At 39.8% G+C, this 24,926-nt stretch overlaps 1 protein-coding gene across 2 annotated transcripts in view; it reads left to right on the top strand.

Annotated features, from left to right (window-relative positions):
- The window catches only part of LOC131077361 (uncharacterized), a 158,613-nt gene that overhangs the window by 53,857 nt on the left and 79,830 nt on the right, over positions 1-24,926 (top strand). Inside the window, exons 2-6 of one of the 2 annotated variants that reach the window (XM_058014846.2) lie at positions 3,885-4,425; positions 5,014-5,182; positions 5,516-5,626; positions 5,850-6,115; positions 6,198-6,328. In XM_058014846.2, the coding sequence (XP_057870829.2) occupies positions 3,885-4,425; positions 5,014-5,182; positions 5,516-5,626; positions 5,850-6,115; positions 6,198-6,328 (1,218 nt within the window). The remainder of the gene's footprint in view (positions 1-3,884; positions 4,426-5,013; positions 5,183-5,515; positions 5,627-5,849; positions 6,116-6,197; positions 6,329-24,926) is intronic. The other variant, XM_058014847.2, reaches the window with a different exon arrangement.

The following is a 24,926-nucleotide window of genomic DNA, read 5'->3' as shown; positions in this document are numbered from 1 at the left end:
GATAATTAAAATCTTACGCGACTATCATGGATTACAAATGAGATGATTTTGAGGAAAAAATCGTGAAAACCCTCCCATGATTTTTTGTGGAAAAAATTAGAAAACCGACAGACAATTTTTCAGGAAAAAATCGTGAAAACCCCGGGACCTGTAAGACGAGGTTTGGCCTAAATCAATCTGATCAAGGCAATGATATTCAGATATCGTGAACATGCACTGTTTCCAGGTGTTGTGGCAGCTGTTGAACTTTTGACTGTGTTCCAACATGATGTTGGTCAAAGATGCCATCACAAAAATGGAGGTTGAACGAGGTCAACCTAGTGAAAGCATGAGACAGAAGAATTTGATTCAAAAATCAGAATAGAAGCAGTTGTACAAAAAATCTGAAGCCCTAGAGGAGAATTCTGGCACGAATTCCAAGGCACAAATTTCTAGGTTTGGAAGAAACCCTAAAATTAAAAAATTTCTGCAAACTTAAAACAGCATAAATGGTGCCCAGAAAACACCAAAATTCCCGACATCCACAGAATTAGCAGAAATTGTGGACAGTTTTTTAATTCCAAGGCAAATTTGCTGGCACAAAATTTTAGGTGCGGAAAATGAGGCACCCATAAAAATATGAGACTAACCCAAAAAAGCTCTTGAAAAACCCACCAAGAATCTGAAAACAGAATGCAGATCTGATGGCTCAAAAATCAAGGCACGGAAAACGATGCACCCCAAAAAATCTGATGACGACCCAGTTGAGCCTCGAAAAACCCACCAAGAATCTGCAACCAAAATAAAATTTCGACTTGAACAAAAGGGTCAAAACCCTAGTCGAAAATTGCAGAGACCCTAGGAAAATTTTCAACCTGCAAAAGAAAACTGCCTAGGAAGACAAAAAAAATCTGTTTTTAATAAAAAAAAAACAGTTTTAAAAAAAATTTCTTCAATAAAAACTTTGAAAAATTTTAATAACAAAAATCTTCAAAATTTTTTAATTTCCATGCTCTCATACCATGAAAAATAAATTGAATGAATGATTCAATAATCGGATGATTACATTGAACGATATACACATGTATATATAGAGGTTACAAGACGATGTTCTATAATTAGAACATAACGTTAAAGTAAAAGATTAAAGAGCTAAACGCTAAATTAAGCGTGAAAGCTAAATTAAGCTTAAAAGCTAATTAACTAAAAAAAAAAAGCTAAATGCTAAATAAAGCTTAAAAGCTAATTAACTAAAAAGCTAAATGACCATTAAACAAGGAACTAAATATAGGTGACTAAAATATAATTAAATATTCTAATAAAGGGCACTGTGAATCTTGAAATGAATCCACCTCAGAAATGGAATTGGGTTTTCGTGCAATCCTCCAAAACCTAGGGGTTTCCGTCCTAGGGATTATCAAACGAAAGCCAAAATCTCTCAGAGTTATACAAGAAAAATAATAAACCAAGCATACCAAATGACTCCCCCAATCCTCCTTTTATAACCTTTATCAGAACTTCTTGGAAAGAATATAATTTTAATCCATTTTAATAATAAAGTGGCCTTTAATTAATTTCCATAATATAAAGCCACTTATTAAAATAGTTGAGAAAGTATTTAATTAATTAAATGACTCCTTTAAATAATTAAAATAACTTGTCTTGTAATTTATTTATACTTTAACGACTTAATTTTAATCATTTAATTGTTTTCAAAGGTCAACAAAAGGGGACATTACAAGGATAGCCATGAATCTTGTAACAAGAATAATAATGATTATTATTTATCAAAATATAATGGTAAACTGATTTGCAAATACTTACAAAGCAAATTGTTAGTGCTTGCAGACCAGCTTACCATTTTCATGCAAGGGCCAAGTAGATAAAAGGCCAAATGAATCTCTATTATTGTGCTTTAGTCATCTGCCTTGAGTCGACATAGTCGTCTTCAATAATATCCCAAAAATGCTTGAAATCAAATTAACTTTCTAATGTTTGGCAGGAAAAATGATTTTTATATCTATTTTGGTGAGTTTTTAACTGATTTTTATTAAAAAATTGGGTTTTTGACTATTATTAATGCACAAATCATCACAAGTCCTTCAAAAACCGGCAACCATATTTTTTTGGTGAGTTACCCATTGTTGGTTCTAGCTTGTGAGTACCCACAAGTGCTTGTGAGTTTTGCTAATACTTACAAAGTTACCCATTGTTGGTTCTAGTTTCAGTTATTGCAGTACAACTTATGTGGTTGTTGTGAAAATAAGTAGCAGTATGATATACATGTTTTAACTATGGCTGTGTTGTGAGATAAAACACAAGTTATTTGGAGAAGAATTGACAACTGCATATGAAAATAATGTTTGTTGTGAGCATGAATGTAGATCACTTGTGCTAGGGCTAAATTTCATGAGGTGTAATATGAGAGCAAGATAATGTTCTGGAAGATTGTGCAAGGTGCCACAAGCATTTATAAGTGTTGTTATGTTTGCATGTGCTACCACAAGTGTGGAGCTGGTAGTGGTGTCCTTATAGGAAGTTATGAATTTACTGACAGTGTTAGGTGTGCAACTATTGATTCATAGTGTGTGATAGTAGCTATGTTTATAGGGTGTTTATCCATGTGGAGGCACTGTTTTTGGTGATATGTCATATGTGTAGTATGCTAGCATCATTATATGGCTGGAATATAGTTGAATGTCTCTTGGTATTCCATGTGTTGGTTGGACAATTAAACAGTTGGTATTCCCATGTGCATGTCTATATGCATCATCTTGTATGATGGTGCCAAGGTTGGATGATTGTACAAAGCTGTCACTGATAGGTAAGTCCTAAATTTACATTAACTTTGAATAAATCTTAATTTTCCTAAGATACCGGTTCTTTGCAAAATGGGCTGGGTCTGGGTCCTGGTTCTTGCCCGGTCCTGGTTCTCCCTGGGTTCTGCCTGGGTCAGGACCCACAGAGAACCCAGCCACCTGGGCAGGACCCGGGAGGAACCCAGGGAGAACCCAGGCAGACCTAGGAGAACCAAGGTCCGTAGGTTCCCAAAAACGGGGCCCACGGGTCATAAAAACACAAAAAACAATAAAAAAATACCTTTTTAATATTTTTTTAACACCTAAACCCTAATTTCGCCCCTTATGATGCATGGAATGCATTAAAACATATATATAATTTTGATGTTTGAACATATATATTAAGTAAATATTCACATATATGGGATGTTACCCTAATATATGCAACTGCAGAAATATATATATATATATATATATATATATATATATATAATCTTATTCAATAAATAACTGTTATGAGTGAATCCCATTAAGATTTTTTTTTGCAGGATTCAATTTTTACATCATCCATTTATCAGCAATATATTATGTTGATATTTTAATTTTTTGGGATGCCAGCTATCTATTTTGATATTATATTTTTTGGGACATCGGCTATCTAAATGTTTTTTTCTTAACTCGCTCATGCCATTGCATGCTCCTTGTTATCACTGCAGGTAATACTTCTTGACGTAACCAGTCCATTTAAGTGCTTCGGAAGATGTGTAATCTTTGTCATTATGACTCCATGTTTGTGGGAATGATCAAGGATTTTAAAAAATTAATTCACTTATCCTTTGTAGTTAATTAGGATCACATGAGTAGTTATTGTGCCAATTTATGCAAGAAGTGAAATACAATCAGGTGAATGCTATAGAGATTTATATACAAAATTTATTAGAACCTCATTAGTTTCACAGTTACAAAACAACTAGTAACTTGGCAATATATGGATTTTCTTGTATATGGGTCTATGCACTGAACATGAATACACATAGAATTTATTTGTCATGCTATAAATTGGTATGGAAGCTATCATTTATAATATTGGTTCTGTTTCTGGAACAGATGCGGGCAGTTGTATTACTCTACAATTATTACCTTCGAAAAGAATTTCCACAGCTTGAGTTTCTTGATGCATTTGCATTTTGCAAGAATGCGGTAGTCATGTGTGCAAAACTCATAGCATACATGGGAGTCTTGAAGGGCGCTGGCACTAATCAATTGGCATCAGAATTTGTTCAGCGTGCTACAATAACTGAGAAAATGGTTAAGGAGGCCTGTGATACCTGTGAAGCATTGGAATCTCCAAGAACAATCTCTGATATAAATACTTGGCCAGTCTCAAAAGTTGCTGTATTTGTAGTAGATGCTGCATATGAGAGGTGCATCCTCATTTTTGGCTCTGTAACAAGAGGAGTTTGGTCTCTTGTTGAAAAAGATGTTGATGGCTTTGATAGCTTACATGGATTGACGCTAGAGGATGCAAAGAAAAATAAAGAGAGAGGTTTACGTAAGAGGCAACATGGAGATATGCCAAGTGGAACAGTGATCAATGATTTTAAAAAGCTACTGTCACTTGCCTTTTCAGCTGTTACAGAACAAACAGGTACCTCAACTTATTTACATTCCATTTTACATTCAAACTAGTATATTTCAAAGTAAGGCAATTGAAGATAATAAAGAAGACATTAAATATCTATATCATTAAATGTCTTAAAACTAATTTCTTGTTGATGCACCACTCAAGTTTTCTGAAACATCAACCATAGAAGACCTTTTTTTTAACACTTTGGACTGCGGAAGTATCAAATCCCAAAATTATTCAGTTGTTTGGTGATGTAGCCATTTATAATTTATATGATATCTTGTTGTTACACGTGTGTGCAATAAAGGATGTATGCATTCACTTATCAATGTTATCATGGAAAGTGCCTAGCAAAGCAAAAGTGATCCCTATATATGCATCAGCAGGAGGCTTCAATGGACATCTTGATTATGACAATTAACAGATGAGAATTCTTTTTCATAAATAGATACTTGATCTTGAAATGCTACATTGAGAATAATTCTCATATCAAGAGAATAATGCTACTTTGGTGGAATTTTGGCAATTTAATCTTATCTTGCTTTGGAAGAAATGTATTGTTATATTTGAAAATGTGTAAAGTCCATAATGATTTTTATTTTTTAACAGGACTCAACAAGCAGGATTTGCAAGCGGTTTCCTATTCCTTGGTATATTCATTAACAAAAGCAAAGACTAGCTGTCAGTTATTTATGATGCGCTGTATCAAGGACAGCCCTCTCAAGTCTACTTCTTATACGGAGTGTAAATGGGTTCCAGTTGAGGAAGCTCTTGGCAAGTATGTTGGATAACTAATAAATTTAGTAATAATTTGTTTTATTTGTTTGTCTTGAAAGATTCAGCTTTATCGTATGTCTGTATTTTATCCAAATATACCGAGGAAGATAATGTTTATCCTTTTCACTGGAACTTAGTGTTTGGAACCTTTTTCAAATGAGTTTTTTTGGCCCTCTTTAGGGGACTTGTCCAAAGTTTAGCTTTTAAATACAATTGTATAGACATTTTGCTTAATATCTCTATATTTTGAAGCATTTTTTCAATGATGTTTCAGATGCACCCAGCTCCTTCTGAAAATATAACTGCATCCATTAGCTTGTTTTGTCTATTGCAGTGTGGGAGGGGCTTTGCTTGAAAACGTACACTGTAGCTATGAGACAGGACCAGCAGTTTCCTATTTTCATCTGTGGCCATATTCTGATGCAATTCACAATTGGTTGTCAAGGTAAGCAAGGGTTAGTTTTTTGCACGGGGGTATTTTATTTACTAAAGCATCTATATGACTGTCAGCATGATGTGTGCTTGTGTTAGACCTTGTAGCTTTTTCATGTAGGGTCATGCAGCAGAATATTGATGTTTGTTGCATTTTCTAGTGAGCTTGTACTACTCGTTTTTGTTATAGGCCATGGTTTGTTATGAACGGGCAATTTGTTAGTTTACTTTTACAGGAAAGACTCAATTGATGTTGAAGGAGTTCCAGAGGCATTTGGGAATGTAGAGCACATTGAGGATCAAAAAGTTGCATCAAATAATCAACACAATCTTGCACAATCTTGCAGTGTTAACAGCTCCAAGCTTGAAACTTTGGCACCAAATGTTATGTGTATGAATCATGAATCTCTTAACACCAATGCAGATTTCCCACAGGATCCCTTGGATACTGGCAAGGCAGTTAAAAATGGTAACCGACAGCTTGGGTCTGTAGTTGACACTGGTAGGCATCAAACCATATACGAGTCTAAATTTAGTCAGAAGCCTTTGTCACTGGCGAAACTAAGTTGCGTTAACAACCATAGATGTAGTGTATGCAGGTAAAGCTGCAAGGCAGTTTTCTGACAAGAATCTGCATTCAATGCAGCATGCTAATGCTGCAACTGAGCAGGTTTCATCACCTTTCAGAACTGGACTGCATAATAGAAGTACCATGGTATGTTTATCTTCTTTGGCACATCATTGTTGTTGTTTAATGACTGGCTTGTACCAATATTATTGTTCTGCATAAGGATTGGAGGAATGTTACATTAATTACTCTGCAATGGTGGCAAAATGTTACAGTTATGTTCCTATTATTTTAATTCTCTACCTTCTTATGCGTTTGTTGAGTGTTTTTAAATCATAGTAAGGGTAGGCTCTAGTTCTCTTGTTTTATCATTCATCAAATAGAGAGCTTTACTTTTCCTTTATACTAGGCATTGAAGTCCTATGTTGTATCTGTACTACTTGAAGCAGGTAAGGTATAATTTCAGGCAATGATTAAATGATGACATTGAAATGTTGGAGTTGGAATAGGGGGAACAGGATCTTGCATTTTAGTTGTAATTAGCAGTGTTCCACGGGCGTTGGGGATAGGGGGACGGGGGGACCAAGGACCTAAGTTTGGGGACGGCGGCGGGGGGGTGGCGGGGTGGTGATGCTGATATAGTTATACATATACATATAGGACTTGAAAAACTAGTTTTGAAAAGATGTATGATAGTATTACAGTATAAGAATTACATTTCAAATGAGACGATAGGAAATTTGAAATACTAAATCTAAATACCAAGATTTCTAAGTTGTGTTGTTATATGGAGCCTAATTAGATTCGGAGGTTAGATTTTCCCTACTATCGGCACGGTTTCCCCCTATATTTTTCAACGGGGGTTTGGGGGCAGCGCCCCCAAGTTGGGGTCAAGGGGCAGTGCCCCTTGCGCGTTTAAAAAAAATACTCTTATTATTTTCTAAAGGCGTTGGGTGTTATTTTTCTATTGGCCCACGTCTAATTAGAGTTAACCCCTTAACCCCCCAAAAACTTAAAAAGTCACTCTCTTTTTTAAATTTTAATTTTAAACATTGCATATATGTGGGGGCGACAGGAGACGTCTGGGCGTCTCCTCGTCCCTTGAGAGACGTCTGCATGTCTCTCGAAGGGCGGGGACGTGTTGTGCGTTGCACACGCTCCCTGTCGCCGATAGAGTGCCCCTTCCCTTTTTTTGAGCCCTTCGTCCTCGCCCTGTTGAGTTTCGCGCAGAGCATCTCACGTCATTTCGAGCGAGTCCGTGACCCGTCCTTGAAGTGATGATGTTGAAAGAAAAGAGCCGATGATTCCATCAGGCTAGTCTAGCTCTCGGGCACAATGCCAAGAGTTTGTTCGAAATTGTGAAATCGCCTTGGATAGGCGTAAGGTGATATCGCCAAAATCGCTCTAGGAGTAAAATTTTGGACTTTCAGGCCAAATTGAGAGAAATTTCAAAATTTGTTAAGATCGCCAAATGGGCCAAGGGTCCGAAAATGCCTTAAAATTCCAAAACCTCCAAAATCCGAAATTGCGAAAACTAGCGAAAACTGGTCCAAGGTCCGAAATTTTACTTAAGTTGCCAAAATTGCCTTATGGGCCAAATTTCGGACCCAGAGGCCAAAATTTTAAAATTTCAAAAGGTTAAAAAGTTGCCAAAATTGCCCAGGGGGTCGAATTTCGGACCCTAGAGTCAAATTCTCAAAAAATTCAAAAGTTAACAAAACTGGCAAAAGGTCCGAAAATGCCTTTAAGTTTGCAAAAGACCTCCCAAAGGTCCGAAATTCACTTAAGTCATCTAATTTTGGACCCTAGGGCCGAAATTTGAAAATTTGTATGAGTTAGCAAAATATGCCTTAAGGTCCGAAATTTGGATAGGTTGCTAAAATCGTGAAAAGCTTCGAAATTTGCAAAAATGTCTAAAACTCCGAAAATCTTTCAAATCGCAAAAATTCTCTTAAGGTCCGAATTTGTTTTGAAGTTGAAAAGGGGCCTTAAGGTCTGAAAATGCCTTTAAGTTTGCAAAAAACTCCCCAAGCTCCGAAAATTCGATAAATTCGCCAAAAGATTTTAAAATCGGGAAATTCCAAAGTGTGCCAATAGTCCGAAGTTTATTTTGAGTTGCAAAAAACGATGCATGGTCCGAAGTTCTTTCAAAATCGCAAACGTTAAAGCGTCCAAACTTGTTTTAAAAACCCCGAAAATTGCCTTATGGGCCGAATTTCGGACCCTAAGGGCAAAATGGGAAAATTCATATAAACTCGCAAAAAACGGAAAGCCCTTCCAAAATTGCCAAGGTCCGAAGTTTGGACAGGCTGCGTGAGTGCCGAAAATCGCGAACGGAGGGAGTATTGCGCGAGGGTGGAATTAGAGAGTTTTAAAGATTGCAAAATCGTCCAAAAATGCCGAACTTAGGCGACAAACCAAATGGTGTGAAAAGCGCAGTTTAAAGTTTGCAAAATCCCTCCATTCCTCCGAAGATCACAGCGCCATAGCTCCGAGGTTTGCCATAAATCCTCAAAATTGCAATGCATAGGGCAAATAAGGAATTCGAAATTGGTAAAACCCCTCCATACTGCCGAATTTTGCGTAAGGGAGGATCACGTTCGATTTTGAAAGGGAAGCCAGAGAGTATAAATTGCATTCAAGGTAAAACTCTGACACAAACCATTCCAAACATTCAAGTTCAGATTACCAATTGCCCAAGGTAAAATTGCTTAGTCTAAAAATGACAAATTCTTTTCAAACAACAACCGCGAAAATTTGAATTGAAGGATAACCGTTGAAATTCCAAAATTTGCAGAATTATCCATTCGCCTTTGTGTAGCAAGTCGGGCAATTTCTCGCCATCCATTTTCATCAGGTAAGTACGCTTTGTCTCTCTTGATCATCTGAAATGTGTTTTTTAAAAATTGGATGCATGCCTGTGCAAAACTGATTAGAGTGCTTAAGTCTTCAAAATTCACATTTTTTTCCGATTATTAAAGCATCATTCAAAGCAGTCGAAAATTGGAATTTGCTCCTAAGGTTTAACCAGAAATTGAATTTTCAAACTTAGGAGAATTTTTCAAGCTTTGTCCCTTTTGAAAATTAATCCAAAATGCTTAAGTATAAATTCGCGACCAAAAGCTTCATGAATAAATGTTTTGCTCAATCAAGCTCTCAGCTAGCAATGTCACTCTGTTTCCAATCTAAATTTTGAATTAATCCTTGAATGCCGACATATTCTCTATCTAACCCGCCTTACTTCTTTTATATCACCTCGTAATCCGCATCTCGCTGTGCAGGATAAATGCCTAAATCGGCGGTAGAATCATCAAATACGCTTGCTACAGTCGAGACATCGCGAGCATCCAAATCAGATATCCCACGCAAAGTTGAAAGGATGAAGTACCAGTATCAAAGAGGGGGATTGAGGGACTCAAAAGTTCAGAGCGTCTGGGACAATGTCGGTGATATCGACCTAGGCCATATTGACATTCAGGACTTCAGGAATCGGGTCTTCTCCCCTAATGCATATGGCAAGCCTAGACAGATGGTAGAAAGTGGCATTGCCCAAGCGGCGGGATTTCCTCCAGCAGTACAGAACTATGAGTTAGTGGTAGAGGCTGCCCGACATTATCAGCCAGGTTCCAGATTAGTGCTCCTCGAGAATATGAGTCTCGCCAACTTCACTCCTGAGGCCATTGGCGACGCATTCGACATTCCCTTCCCAAACAACCCCACGGCCACGACTATAGATGAAGCACAGGGGGCATATGATATGAATCTGGCCAGATGCAGAACACTGATCAATGAAGAGTGGTACAAGGAGAGAAGGCTTCCAAGTGCCAGAATTGGGAAAAAGACCCCCAGGAGTGACTTTCACAATGAGCACGGGGATATGGTCACATTATTCAGCCGGGTTATGGGACTTCCTAAATACAACTACTTTGAAGAGTGGATGTTTTATTTCATAGAGCAAGTCTTCGCTGGGAAGTCTAAGTTCGACTGGGCCCAGATCATAAGCGACAACATCCACACTCAGCTGATAGAGCTTGAAGCAAAGAAATACTTCACTATGACCTCTTACTTGGTCTACATGTTCGCCAAGAACCAGCCGTTGCCAGGTTTGATAATGAAAGGTGAAATCGGGAATGGGCCTGGTCAGGTAAAGGTTTATGATTGTTACCCACAGCTGCACTACCAAGATATAGCTCAGAGAGAAAAGAGCAGCCCAGCTTATGCAGTTGGCCAATATGAGCGCGCCAATGACGCCTTCACAATGCGCTTGGTCAGGCTAATGCAGGGAGGATTACACATAAGGCTCTCAGAGCAAGCTACTATTCTAGTACAGAGATACGGGGCCTGGTTCATCCAGTTCCCAAGGTTCTCCTATATCCGAATAGCGGGCTTTGACGGTGCCCCTCTCCGATTTCCACGGTACCCAACAGACAAAGTAGTTCTTATGGAGGTCGCAAGGCAGTCACGTCCGACTGACATCTTACTCAGAGAAAGCAAGCAGGCTGGATTCACGTTCCCCATGATCATAGGCAACTAGGACGTCCATCTGAAGACCCCCACCCTAGCAGAGGAATCCCTCACAGAGCTGGCCTCATATGGCCTACAAGAGCATTTTCCGAGAAAATATTTCGATCACGACAATTTGGCAAAGAGAGCCTATGGCAGGCGGTACAGAGCAAAGGAATCAGTTGAAGACTATTGGAAAAATTGCTCTGATGACTACGAAGTCCGGAGACGTGAATATTCTAGGTTGAGTGTGCAGCAAATGCGGCTCTTTCAATATCGCCGAGTCCCAGATCAACTCGCAGATTCAGGGAATTGCCTCCAAGTCCGAGAATTTGAGGCAGTAAGGCATCTTTTGCCAGGTGTTGATTGGTCCCAGGACCCAATCACTAATTTTGAGGCAGTCATGGCAGCCCCAACAAGATATATAGACCAATGGTTACATCAGCAAATTGAGAGGCTAATTCATGAGGGAGTCCAGTTCACTTACCACCTAATGGGCAGCCTCGATTCTCAGTCTTCCGAAGATGAAGGAACGTCCAGTGCACCCAGGGAAGAAATTGAGAAACCTGAGAAGAGAAAAAAGGCTAAGGCTTGTAGAGGGACTCGGACGTCCAAGAGAACAAGAAGGGAAAAGATTCCTATAAGAAGTCCAGAGGTCACTTCATCATCAAAGGATCCTAGTTCGTCTGACGATGTAGTAGAATTAGATTATATACCTGCTCCGCCTTCTCAAAGTGACATTGATGCGTTTGGAACTGATGATCCTCCCGCACCCGACATGTTAGAAGCTGAGCTAAGGGCCATTGAATAAACCCAACCAGGGAACCAAATAGAGGAAGGAGAGATTCCATCTATTCAAGGGATCGAAGTGCATGAACCCACCCAACATAACCGTCATGAACTGCTGCTCCATAAAACAACCAAAGATGACTCTATCGTTGAAGGAGAGCAAAGGGCAGAGGAGACCCGGGAGCTCGAAAGGACTGAAGAGCAACCATCACACGAAGGCGCCAGACAACTGTTCAGTGAAATGGGAGAAAGTTCAGCTGCAAGGAACCTCCTCCACCCCTCCGGTAACAGAACAACTGCAAATCTGTGATGAGCCAGCTGAAAACCTCAAAGAATAGAATGCAAACTTAATCATATCATCAGCCCAAGCAGTGCCTCAAGAATGGTTAATTGCCAGAGCCCAGTGCAAGGCCGCCACCAAACCACCTATCGACCTTGAGGACATATTCTCACGCATAGACCAAGCTAAAGCTAAGGGGAAGAAAAAGCCCAAGGCATATTCCAGAATGACTAAAGATGAGCAAAGGAACTGTACTCTCCACATTGCCACCCCGCTTGTAGACAAGCCAGCAGATCAGATTACATTGGCAGATTATAGCATCACGATTGTCCCGATTGGACGAGCCACTAAGGAGCAAGAAAAAGAAGAATTCAAGGATTCAATGCAGAACATACTCAGGCAACTTGAAGAGATAACAACTGAGAAGGATATGTATCGGGCCTATGCTGAACAGGCCGAAGGGTACATCGATCAACTCCTAAGACCATTACACAATGCCTCTGAATCCCAATTTCCCCCGACAACATTGGCACAGAGGACCACAACAAAATTTGAAGGAGTACGAGACACCGCAAGGGCTGTCAAGGAATGGATACAAGGCATCAGAAGAAGGGGAGAACGAATCCTCGAGGAAGTGAAGGAAATGGCTCGCCACCGAGAAACCATTTTGGTTAAGTTATTAGAGGTAAAGAGGGAATCCCTCCACATCCAGGAAGTGGCTGCCACTACTCTTCCCCTCATGAACGCTCTTTTCTGGACCCATGCACAGATTCCTACATTACCCACCATCGTAGATCCTCATAACATCAGCACTCTTAAGGAATGGTACTGGACTATCAACATGAAGAATGATGCGAAGGAAATCATCGATAGAGAACACAATGCATGCGAGGTAATTCTGAAAACCATAAAGGAACTTGGCAAGATAATCCTTCGATCAATGGTTTCGGGATGGGTAAATGACCAATCCGATGAAGTGATGTCGCCAGACTGGGAGGAAAGATTGGGAACAAATAAGATCACTTAGTCCACTAAGGACCTAGGCTTTGCCGGTCAATTCCACTCGGACATGTTGTGCTTTGAGCGTAATCATTCCAGTTGGCAAGATGGTCTAAAGCAGGTAGACCAATACCTCGAAGGCATGCAATATAAAATTCGCCATCCTTCTATGCCTCCATTCAGTCTGCTTTTCAAATTATGTATCAGGTTCGAGGAGTATGTTCGTGAGGAACGTGCGGTAGGTCGAGATCTCTGGCGGGAATATTTGCATGAAGAAAGTCAATTTTTGATAAAAGGATTTGAAACTGGAAAAGAAAAAGTGCTTTCCTAAAAATGCACTTTTTTCCTTTTTAAATTTTGAAAAGTGCACTTTTGGCCAAAAGGGTCATATTTGACTTTCAAGTCAACTAAAATGTAAAACTTTATGGATGCACCTTTTTGGATAATTTTGGATGAGTTTTAATTATCCTTTTTGGGTAGTTATTATTCATTTTGGGGTGGTTGTTGATATTTGCCTCCCATTTATGGGTATGGGCAGCCATGTTTTATGGATGAATCTGGGCCACTTGTTTAGATTAGATTTGGGCCATTCATCCAATTTTGGAGCCTATTTAAAGAGGACTGGTTTCCCTCATTTTGTAAGAAGTTCTTGATTTGCTGCAAAAGCTCTGGCGAAATTTACAGGATTTAATGCAAAGTTAAGACTGTTTCCAAATTTCCTTGTGAGTGCATGGTCTCCTTCTTCATTAGTTTAGAAGTTTTTTCCAGTTATGTTTATTTCCTTTATATAGCATTTTCAAACAAACATCTGACAGAATCCTCGCAGTTCACACCATTAGGGAATGGCTGATTGCCTTTCTCTCTGCATGGTTAATCTGAACCTTTCACATGCTTAGTTCGGTTATTGAATACTCAATATGAATGTAAAAGTTCTAATGTTGTAGCTGATAACATGAAAATCCTATTTTCCTTTGAAGATTGCACCAGATTTATGCGAATATTGTGCTTGAGTAGCTGGTGATGCTTAGTCTAGTTATTTGGAGGTGTCCGTCTGTTTACTGAATCTGCTATCTTAGTTAAAATTTATATTTCATGTATCTCTCTCTCTCCCTATCCTTCCCTCCTTTTCCCCTTTTTTTATCAAGCGAATTCGCATTTCCATTGAAAACAGTATCAACTCAATTGAAATCATTTGATAAGAAAGATCATAAAGATTCTAGGGAACTTATCTATCAATCGCCTATCTCACCGTAAGTCCCCCTTGTGTTTCCAGCATAAACACATCAAACCACTGAGAAATCCCGCAGTCAAGACCTGACAAACGAAACCTTGAGGTTGTCCCCTTTGATCAAACATAGAAAATAGCATTAGGGACTTCCTTATCTCAAGAGAGGATAGGATACTCAGCTGGTTTATTCTATTCTGCGTTGGCTGTATGGAGTTTGCAGCAATGCGATTCTAGACACGTCAACAGGACGTCTCTCAAGGAGACATGGAGGTGTCTCCATGTCTCCGGTGGCGCTTGGGTGGCGGTGGCGGTGGCGGGACGGCAAGGGACGTCGCGTCCCCATCCCCCTGTCCCGGAGACATCCCCGTCTCAGAGACGCAGCCAAAAAGGGGGGGGATGCGTCACCGTGGAACACTGGTAATTAGTCTAATAAAAATATGATTAGGCAATACAGCAGGGCCTAACCTTTTCTTAAGTTAATCTAGTATCCCATATGGGGATTGCTTGATTTCCTGTGTATGTGGCACACGCTTATTGGGCAGAACATTTATGAAAATGTTTTTCAACTCATTACTTTGTAGAAGGGAAACTAGCACTGGTGCCTGGATAGCGTTATTTTATGACAACTCTGTGAACCAATTGCATTTCTTTCAAAGTCTGTAATTCTTTTTTTTTACTTTATTTTCTTTAATGATTGATATTATATCCCTGTTTGTAGTAAAATATTTGTTTGTGATTTTGTTATTTATTGATAAATTACAGAGCTGACATGCTGTTAGTTGTTCTAGATCTTGTACATAGTACATGTCTGATACTTTACTGTGCAAAGAAATTTGGTGAGCATTAAATGGTATATATCATATATCAGTTTTTTGGGAAGGTATCTCATGTGAGGGAGACAGAGTACTCTTTGTCTCTGTTGTAGTCACCTTTTGATCATGATGACCATGGTGGTCTGCATAAAAAACAAATAGCTTAGCTGCTTTAGCGAATAAAAGCAGAGCACGAATAGGTGATAAATTAATGTGTGTTCATGGTCAGTAAATAAGTGTGTTGATCCACTAATTTGTGTTGCTGGTGTAGATGTGAAATGATTGGTCAGGATGGAAAAGGGCTTGACCAGTTCATGGAATTAGCTTGTATCCTCTACTAGTGAGACCTTTCGTATCATTTTACAGTTCACTTTATGGAGAAGTTTGCTAGAATCTTATTGGATTTTTTTTTTAATACTATTTTTATGCAATGATGCTGTCTAGAAAATATTTGGAAGAACAGGTGAAGATCCTTTAGCTGGAAAACATTATTTTATGTGATATGTTTAGATACCTGTGAATGACATTTTGTCAATTTTACAAATAAGTTGTAATATAATTTTTGGGAAATCAGTGACATGTTAGCATTGAGTCTATTTTAATGATCCATCTTTAACGAACAATGGTTGATAAGAACTCATCTCTCCCAAGCTTGAATGGTCCAATTGTAACCCATTTCATCTAGGTGAAAATCATAGGGGTGAAAATAAAAAAATCTTGGAAAGCCACCTATCCCAGTACTTTTATGGCTCCACTGGGCACACTTAATTAAACAGTTCTCTACACAAGTAGGCTTGCAAAGCCTTGCTACCCCATCTGTAAAACGTTCTACCAAAGTTGTGCCTTATGGCCAATTCATTATGCAGCTCATTACCTTACATTTTTATGCATTTGGTGGTTTTTTAGTGCACAATTATGTAACCATGTTTTGGGAATGAGAAACATTTTAATATGGAGTCAGTCTTATTAACCCATCTTTCACTGTAATGAAATTACTGTACCTCATGAACGAAATAGCAGTAAAACTCGAAATAGCAGTAAAACTTTGCATTTAAATAGAATGCATATGCAGAATAACCACCACACTTTGCAAGCAATAGCATAATAGAGCTGGTCCATACAATAAAAGAAAAATGAATGACATTATGTTGAATATCTAACAAAGCCACTTTAAAGGGGCAACCTTACAATGAGAGCAGATTCTTTAGATACAATGCTGAATAGTAAACAGCTACCTCCCGTTTATAGCATATTTAAGCTATTGTGACCACATAATATCAATTAGGATGACCATTTCATTAATTTTTAAATCTAGAAATAATCAAATGACCAAGTTGCACATGACACAACTTGACACTCCATTAGATGATACTATAATGTCCTTGGCAAGCATTTGCTCAAATCCACAAGAAAGTTATGCAATAGCTAAAAACAAGAACAATGGAATTGAATAGAAAGATAATAACTGGTAGTTGATCAAATTACTTTAGAAGCAAAGATATAGAATCAATCAATGCCAAACTAGTAGAGAGTGATTGCATATTTCGATCAAGCCAAATTGGTTGAATACAAGTGGAAATGTGTCAATGCCAAAATTGATAAACTATATCACCTGATTTCGATACACGCCTAGCTCTGGAAAATAAAATAGATTCAGTGGATAAACTAACTAGAATCTTACAATTAAAGTCGGTATCCGGCAGTGAATTGTGCAGGATCTTATCAAATACATCCAACTGTTGATGGTAACTTGACCAGTTATTACAATATCAGAAAAGATAAGGATTGAGATTTTCATACATTATTATAATCAAACCAGTAGCCACAATCTGAATCGTGATTAATTTTTTAATTCATCAATTGCATCATAATAGGATAAACTCCATACCAAGAGTATAAAATAATGGCATACCATGGAAAGCTGGACAGAGTCTGAAGCTGAATGTGATCTGAAACTGATGAAAATTGCTGATGGATAACTGAACTCTGAAGTATTGTAATTGCTGTTCTGTATCCTCTAAGATGGAAAAGTATGGCTTAGATTAATTTATGGTGCCTTGGAATAAATCCAAATTAATGCTGTTTCAGTACCAGCAAGAGATTGAGTGCTGTTGAAGACACTGTCGAAGGTTAATCAACAGTGATGAGGCTATTGTAGACTCCAGCAACCAAAAAGGAGCTGGAAAAACCTGTCTATGAATGATACGGTCACTAAAACAGCCCAGCTTCATGCCAAATGACTGAATTCAGTCAGCAACAGGGGCAGTTATCAGAAATAACACATAATAATGACAATAAATCCAGCGCTCAGACTTATAAAAGTCATACATCGATTATGACTTGTATGGCCAGAACAAAAACATATGGCCTGGTAAAGGAAAAAGACTTCAACAGTAATCTGCACGAAACATTCATTAAAGACCAGCAAACATAATATTTGATTTCAAATAGAATTTGATGAATTTGATATTGAACAGCTAAATTAGGGTGCTGGTTGGTACTGCCTACTGAAAGCAATATAGCTAGAGTGAAATTGTATGACTTGCTATAGATTAAAAATGGTACAACCAACAACAATAGGTTAATCACATGAAAATCAACTAATAAAAGAGCAACAAAATGACATAACATCACCTTGCCAACTCTGAAATCTTCACATAAAATTGAAGAATTGAAATTGGAAATCTTAAAATTGAAGAATTGAAATTGGAAATCTTTATCTGCTGGAGAATAATAGCAATCCTTGTGTGGAAATACACCGTAAGGTCTGGGTGGGTTTTCATCCTTGAAACCAACAATATCAGAGGGTTTTTGTTTTCAGTGAAGAAAAAACAACTCATGTTTATTCTTGGAAAATGAAATTGTTCAAATGAGCAAGGATTTTCTTGAGACAAGATGGCCCTTATAACTTTTCAAAGCAAAATAATAGATTTTTTAATTTTTATTTATTTTACTTTTCCCTCAAAGTTATAAAATAATAAAGTGCGTTTTTTCACTCACATTTAGGAAGATGGGCCTAGTGACACTTTATGATTTACTTTTATTTTTAACTTATCTTTTTGAATAATAAATATACGTTATTTTTTTAAAATATATTGTGAAGTTACTTTTTGACAACTTAAAATTAGAAAAAAGGGGACTTGACAAATACCGAATAGACTAATGACATAACATGCTTTCCTCTTTAAAAGTTTAAACATAGGATCATCCTCTAATAGTCATCATCACTAGATGAAGTATTCTATGATTGCTCTTATCGTTAACGTCCTAATTGTTGTCTAGAGAATTGCTTCAAGTTCCAATACAATACTAATTTCATCATCTTCTAGTAAATTGATTGGATTGGAATCTTTTTGCCAATCACTTTCTTTGAACACAATATATGAAAAATTGATTGTACTCTTGTGAATTGAGATAATTCTAATTTGTATGCCATGTACTCTTGTAAACCTCATGGAGCTATGATACTTGGGTGCCAATTTGTATCTTTTTCCCTCTATTTTAGAGGCATATATTGATATGGTTGTAAGCTCAAAGAGACCCTCTCTATTACTTAAAAGTTTCTTTCACTTTGATGTTGATGATCTTGCTGTTTCTCTTTGTCATGTGTCATGGCTAGGTTCCCCTTGTCCCTATGGAGTACTTTTTGGTGCTAAATATGATCTCTAAACATGAAGCTTTGATTGGACTTTCAAGAATTATGTGATTGATGGTGCATAAAACTGTATAGGGTAAAATCTAGAAAGAAATGGGGAGAATGTACACAAAAACAAACTCATATTTCAAACCAAATCAAACGTTAATTGATTAGTGGAGAGATATTAGCCTAACTTTATTTAATTAATTAGTGAATAGGGAATTAATTAAATTTGTTTATTTAATTAGAGAATAGGGAATTAGTCTAATCAATTAAATTGTTTAATTAATTAATGAGTTGAAAATTGCGTACATAAATAAACATAATTCATTCAATTAATTAGTGATTGGTGTTTAGTCCCTTAAGTGTCGGTTTAATTCACACAGTACATAAAGTAATACACAAACAATTATTCATAAAGTGCTTAACAGAAGATCATAGAATCACATAGGTAGAAAGATATGTCCTTTATTGCATTCTAGAAAATTTAGTACATGATCATTACTACCGGGCTTCCCTTACATGGCATATATACTACTTGGCAGTTGGCCGAGGTGCCAACTGTCATAACTAACACGAGAACCCACACGACTGACTCATTACAAAAGTATTATTAAAACATAACTAAGAGTATTATTCTTGTTTGCCGCCTAAAATCAGCCCCCCCCAAAAGTAGTCGTCTTCTAGACTATTGAAACAAAATGAAAGCTAATCAAATAAAAAAAACTAACTAGAACTAATGCTAGAAGGGATGAGAAGGTGTCCCTGGCAGTACTGACGACTGGGAAGTGCCCGCTTGCTGGTGAAGATGTCGGAGGCGCTGCGTGGCCACCAGCTCCCCTTCCCTTGCCATCTTAACCATGTGGGCTGCCTCGATCACCTTGTTCCAAGCTTTCTGAAGCTCCTCCCCCTACCCATGCAACTCCTCCTTTTCTGCTAGGCTAGCCTCCGATCCCACCACCTTGGCCACCAACTCGGCCTTCTCCTTGCTGCTCACTTCTAGGTCCTGGACATACTTGGCCATTGTCTCCTCCAAGGATGTGACCCGTGAGTGTTCCTGAGCCATCTACTCTTGGCTCTTTTGTATGTGGTGAGCCAAAGTTCTCCTGGAACGCTTGGCTTCTCATACCGCCTGATCCCACTGTGCCGTCACCGCTTCCATCCTCACTACTGTCGTCCTTCGGTACTTCAGGACCAGGTCTCAGAAGGCCGTCTCTATCCCACGCAGAGAGCCATAAATGCCATTCTCCTTCGTTACTATCATGTTAGCCATCCACGCATTGATCATCTCGAGGGTTATTGATTTTGGCCATCCTTTGGCCGTGAAACATTTGAAAAATTCTCCATTGTAGTCCCCCCTCACAAATGATAGAAGGCGTTCAGCCACTCGAGCAACCCTCAGATCATGCTCGAGCTCAACATCTTTCACAATGTGACCAACATCACATAAATTTTGCCACTCTTTTCAATTGGGACACGCATTGTTGCATAGTGCCGAGTGGATCTGCTGGGTTGGGCTTCTCCAAGCGAAGCACTAGTTCCTCTCCTACCTGTTCCTGTATTGCTTTGTGCTCTGTATGCTACAATGCCTTCTGGTGAGTCTGAGGATCCCCTCCTTCGAATTCCACTTCGCCAGATGGCATCTTGTTGGTGCCAATTCCGCCATGCCTGCCAAAGGAAAGTGGCAACTCTTGCAATTCCTCCACTCGTACCCTGAGGGTCTGCAAAAGCCATGAATCTATAGTTTGCTCCCGGTGGTCAAACCGTGTGGGGCTCAATTGTGCTGTTGCTACCTCCAGGCCAAAGTTCACCCTAGGTGCGGTGGCGGTGAAGCCTCCACGTCCACCACATCAATTACTTGCGTTGGCACTTCCTTCGTCTGCTCTTCCCTGCATGGTGTTGGTTGTCTGCCTTGGCCCTTTTGTCTAATGGTGTAGGAGGATTCTTGGCCACCATTACTTCCTTCGCCATGCTACTTTCTCCTACCCATTCTGCCACACCATTAGCCACTGGTTTATCTCCAACCATTTCAACTTCAGTTGTTACTTGTACCTCGACTGGAACCACTCAGAAGGTATCTTCTTCTCCACTTTCTTCATCTGACGAGGATGCCTCCATGGCATCTTCTTCACTGTCCCCGCTCTCTACATAGGCAGATTGCCCCACATCCTACCGTCGTCTTTTCCTCTGCAACTCCTCGCCAGCGGCCATGGTGTCCAAGTGGGCCCAACAAAAAATTGGTGGGTTACACAGTTCACCCTCGAAAGTGGCTGCGAGTCGTCCTTTCTGCTGGCACTCATGTGCGTATGGCTTCTAGGAACATGGCGATAGCATGGTGTGACATGTAGAATACCTTGTGCTGCAACCTTAGACATTCTTTGATGCGCCCGAAGAGAAAAGATGCCCAATTGAACACCGTACCATTCCACAGCCCGTTCATTAGGTACAACATCCACACAGCAATGTCCGACCCTCTACTTGCTCCTATCAATCTGCTCTTGATAATATCCATTATGTATCGCCATTTTGCATTTGCGAAAAAGGTTCTCTTCACATCGTGGCTACTTCCAGATTTCCAAATGCTTTCCTATTCTCCCTGTGTCAAGTCCCCGCGACAAACCAATCGGACCAGCTGTTGTTTCTGTTCCAATGTCATTGTTCTCTTGACCACGGGGCTTGCCTTGTTTGGAATCCCAAAAACTCTGGCGAACTCGGCAGTAGAGTAAGAGATGGTAATATGGCATTTGCCATACTTCACCATTGATTTGTGTAAGAGATGGTAATATGGCATCTGCCATACTTCACCATTGATTTGTGTGTTGTAGCCCGCCACCATCCCTTCAACACAGGTTCAAAGTGTTTGATGTTGAAGACAAGCATGGCCAAAATTTTGTCGACCCCTGCGCTGTTCAAAATGTGTTGATGACATTGGTATCATCCGTCTCGTCCCATCATGCTCTACAGTCACTACCATTCAAGCCTTCCCATGTCAGGGACTGTGCAGTCACGGGCTCATCTCTCTATACTCATGCCCAAACTTTTTTTTCCCTTGCTGCTTCCTGGTGTGGCCATGGTCCCTGTGTGTATCACGTTGCCTCTGTCACTGGGGTTTCCAAAACTGATTCTTGTCATACTTAGATCAATTTTTTTAAGCCTTGGTTTTGTATGATCGTACAACTTATCTACCAGATGTAGACTTGTCTTGTCAGAACCGTTATTGCAATAGTTTTCCGAGTAAATCGGATTCTGCCACATGTTTTCAAACTCCGAAATTTCCCTTGCTTGTTCATATGAACTTCCTCTTGTTTGTCCTTACAGAATTGCCCGTGCGTGAATTTCCTTCCCCCTTTGGTCACCGTATGGATTGTGCTCTTCTTCTTTCCTCTTATCATAGAGATTTCCTGTACGGATTCCTTCCAATCTTGCTTAGATGCTAGCAAATTTTTCCCTTATGTTTTGACGCCTCGTACGGAAGTCGTAGTGCTGTGTATGAAAATTTCCCTCAATGGTAGGTTGAATATTCCATACGGAATCATACGGTTCCTTCAATGTCCTTCCTCCAAGATGGATATTCCGTACGAACCTGTACGGTAGCTTCTCTTCTTGCACAACGTCTTTCCCTCGTATGTACTTGTATGAATTTTGGATGTAGTCGCCAACTTCTTCCTTCCGTACGGTGATTTCCACCTTTCGTACGGTAAATTCCTCTTTCTATACGTTAATGTTAGGCTGCCTTGTTGTCCTTCGTACGAACCTATACGATGGCACGTGATCCTTGAACCTTCCATTTTTGAAAATCCGTACGGATTTTTGTCTTGCGTGGCTCTGTACGAAATCGTACGATAGTGCAATCTGGCTTCCTCCAATCCGTACGGGGTTGCACGGTGATGTTTCTTCCCTCTTGCTCTTTGTTTCCTGCACTTCTTTCGCCTCTCCTGCTTGGTTACTGCGCTGCAAACGGGCTTCTTGAAAAATTTATAAAAGTTTTTCATTTCTAGGGTTATGGTTACAAGTATGGACCTTATAACTTTTTTACAAAATAATCTTTTCTTTACTATACGTAATTTTTCTTTTCTCAACTTAATAATATTTCTTATTTGTTTTAATTTTTCTCGAATTTCTAACCCCTCCTTTTTATTTTTACTTTTTTGTCTAATTGTCCCCAAACTTAATATTTTCTTTTGTAAATATTCCTCCAATTTCTTACTTTTTCAAGCGAGTTTAATATTAATCTTTTGTACCTTCAAAGTATGCAAGAATTTGGAGGAATTCTTGCAAAATAAAATATTAAGATAAAATTTAAAGGTACGAAAGATAAAATTTAAACTTTGTTTAGTCCTTAATGTGAGGTTGGTAAACTCACGGATAAAACAGAGATATCCCACACGTACCAACAAACATTCATATATATCAAAGCATGAGTAACAATAACAAAACAGCTATAACAGAAGAATGATATTTGTATTGAATTCCCAAAATATACTAACTAACTATCAACTACCAACTAACTACCAACTACCCCAACAGGAACCTCTCGACGACTCAACATAACAAAACATAAATACCCAAACCAACTACAAATTAACATGTGTTATTGACCCCTAACATCAGCCCCCCCCAAAAGCAAGACAACTAAGACAACATGAGCTGGAATACAAAACAAAAGACCAAGACTAAGAAGGGGGAGGAGGCGTCCCTATGGTGGTCGAAGAAGAAGGTTGTTGCCCAGTGTGGAGTCTAAGGTTCTTCTCTGCCATTAGCTGTGTTGTTCCTGTGCCTTCTTCACCATGTGCGGCCTGCAACAGTTTTTTGTCCTTCTGCTCCATCTGTAGAGTAAGCTCAGTCACTTGTGCTGCCAGTACCTGTACCTCCTTCTACATGCTGCAATGGGCCTCATAAGTAGTCACCTTCGTTTCTAGCTCAGTCCTTAGGTTCTTCTCTACTACGGCTAACTTCGCACGCTTCTCCCCTTCCTTCTTTAGTTTTGTTGCATACAATCGCTGTGTCAGCTGCTCTATTTGACTCTGTCGCATCTGCAGGTAGACATCCCAGAAAGATCCTTCCATATTGCATAAGGTGGCACCCAAGGTGCCCACCCCCTCCACCAGTCCCATGTGCATCCATTCTTGTACCATCTCCGACGTACTACTGTCTGGCCATCCTTGCTGCTCAAAGTGGCGTGCAAACTCGTCCGCACATCTAGAAGTCATGAAGTGGCACAACTTCTCAATGTCCGCGGAGTTGCCGACATCCATCTGCGCAGTCAACTGTGCCATTCAACTTGCTATATCCAAAATCCCCAGCATCTCTCCACAGAACCGTTGGAGCTAACTTGCTGGATTGCTAGGATCTGGTGGAGTGAGGTGAAAACCTGCCAGTAGTCCTCTAGACCCGCTCTACCCAACATCGATGATCTTCGGGCTCTGTCCACCACTTCCTGTTGCTTTATTCTGCTCCTCAACAAACATCTCATCCTGAGTTGTGATAGGGGTGGTCCTATGCTGTGTCTGGCTCTGTCCAACTGCCATGGTGTGTGGTGAAGGCGAGGGGGGAGGGTGAGGTGTGAGTGCAAACTGCCCCAGCCACCCATTCAACGATGCATCTATATCCTCATCCGTTGGTGTCTCTAGTATTGCCAACTCCTCCAGACCATCTCCCGTCATCGGTACATCCCTCGACTCATCCCCCTTTGCTGGTTACTAGTACCTGTCGTACTAGTATTTGCCGTACCAGTACTTGTACCCGTCGTACCAGTACCGATTTCCTATAGGACCACTTCTTATGGTATGACCGTCTCTTGAACCATTTCATTCGAACTATGTTGTACAACCTCCTCTGCCATCGTACGGTCTGCCATACTCTTGCCACCTAGGTCACTAGCCGTATGATCAGGCCTATTGGTACGTTCTGTGGCTGGTACAACTTGTGACTCGAGTATAGCTAGACTGATTTGCGGTAGTGACACCCGTCGTTGTGCCGGTGGTTCTCCTTCATTAATTCTTCGGAACAACACCCGTACTGGTCGTACGTCCCCTACCAAACTGGCCACTGTAAGTGCTTCTTGTGGTACCAAGTGTGCTGAAGAGGAAAATTTCAGGGTGTAAATTTCACCCGCGTGCTCTTCCACTGTGTTCGCAACCCTCCATGCTTTTCTTCCTCTTTCTTCTCTTCCTGTTTCTATGATTCCGCTTCCCCTTCATCCTCTCTTGCCATGTGTGGTACCATACGGAACCCCTCATCTCCACTCTCGTGCTCCTCAGTTTCTTCGGCCTCCTCGAAATCCTCGGTGCTGTTGTCATCTTCGACTTCAACGGACACGTCTAGCTTCCTCCTCTTTGCTGGCTGCGTGGTGTCACCAAGCGTGTCCAGATGGGCATAATAGTACGTGGACGACTTATTAGGTTCCACCCTTTCGCGCGGTTCAAAAGTCCCCCAAATCTCTGGCGGTACTTGCAGGCCTACAACATCTAGGAATAGGCTGATGGCATGGTGGCACA

This window comes from Cryptomeria japonica, chromosome 4, assembly GCF_030272615.1.
Source record: "Cryptomeria japonica chromosome 4, Sugi_1.0, whole genome shotgun sequence".
NCBI lineage: Eukaryota > Viridiplantae > Streptophyta > Pinopsida > Cupressales > Cupressaceae > Cryptomeria > Cryptomeria japonica.
Note: the sequence above shows the minus strand (reverse complement) of the source record. Positions and strands in the feature narration are given on the sequence as shown.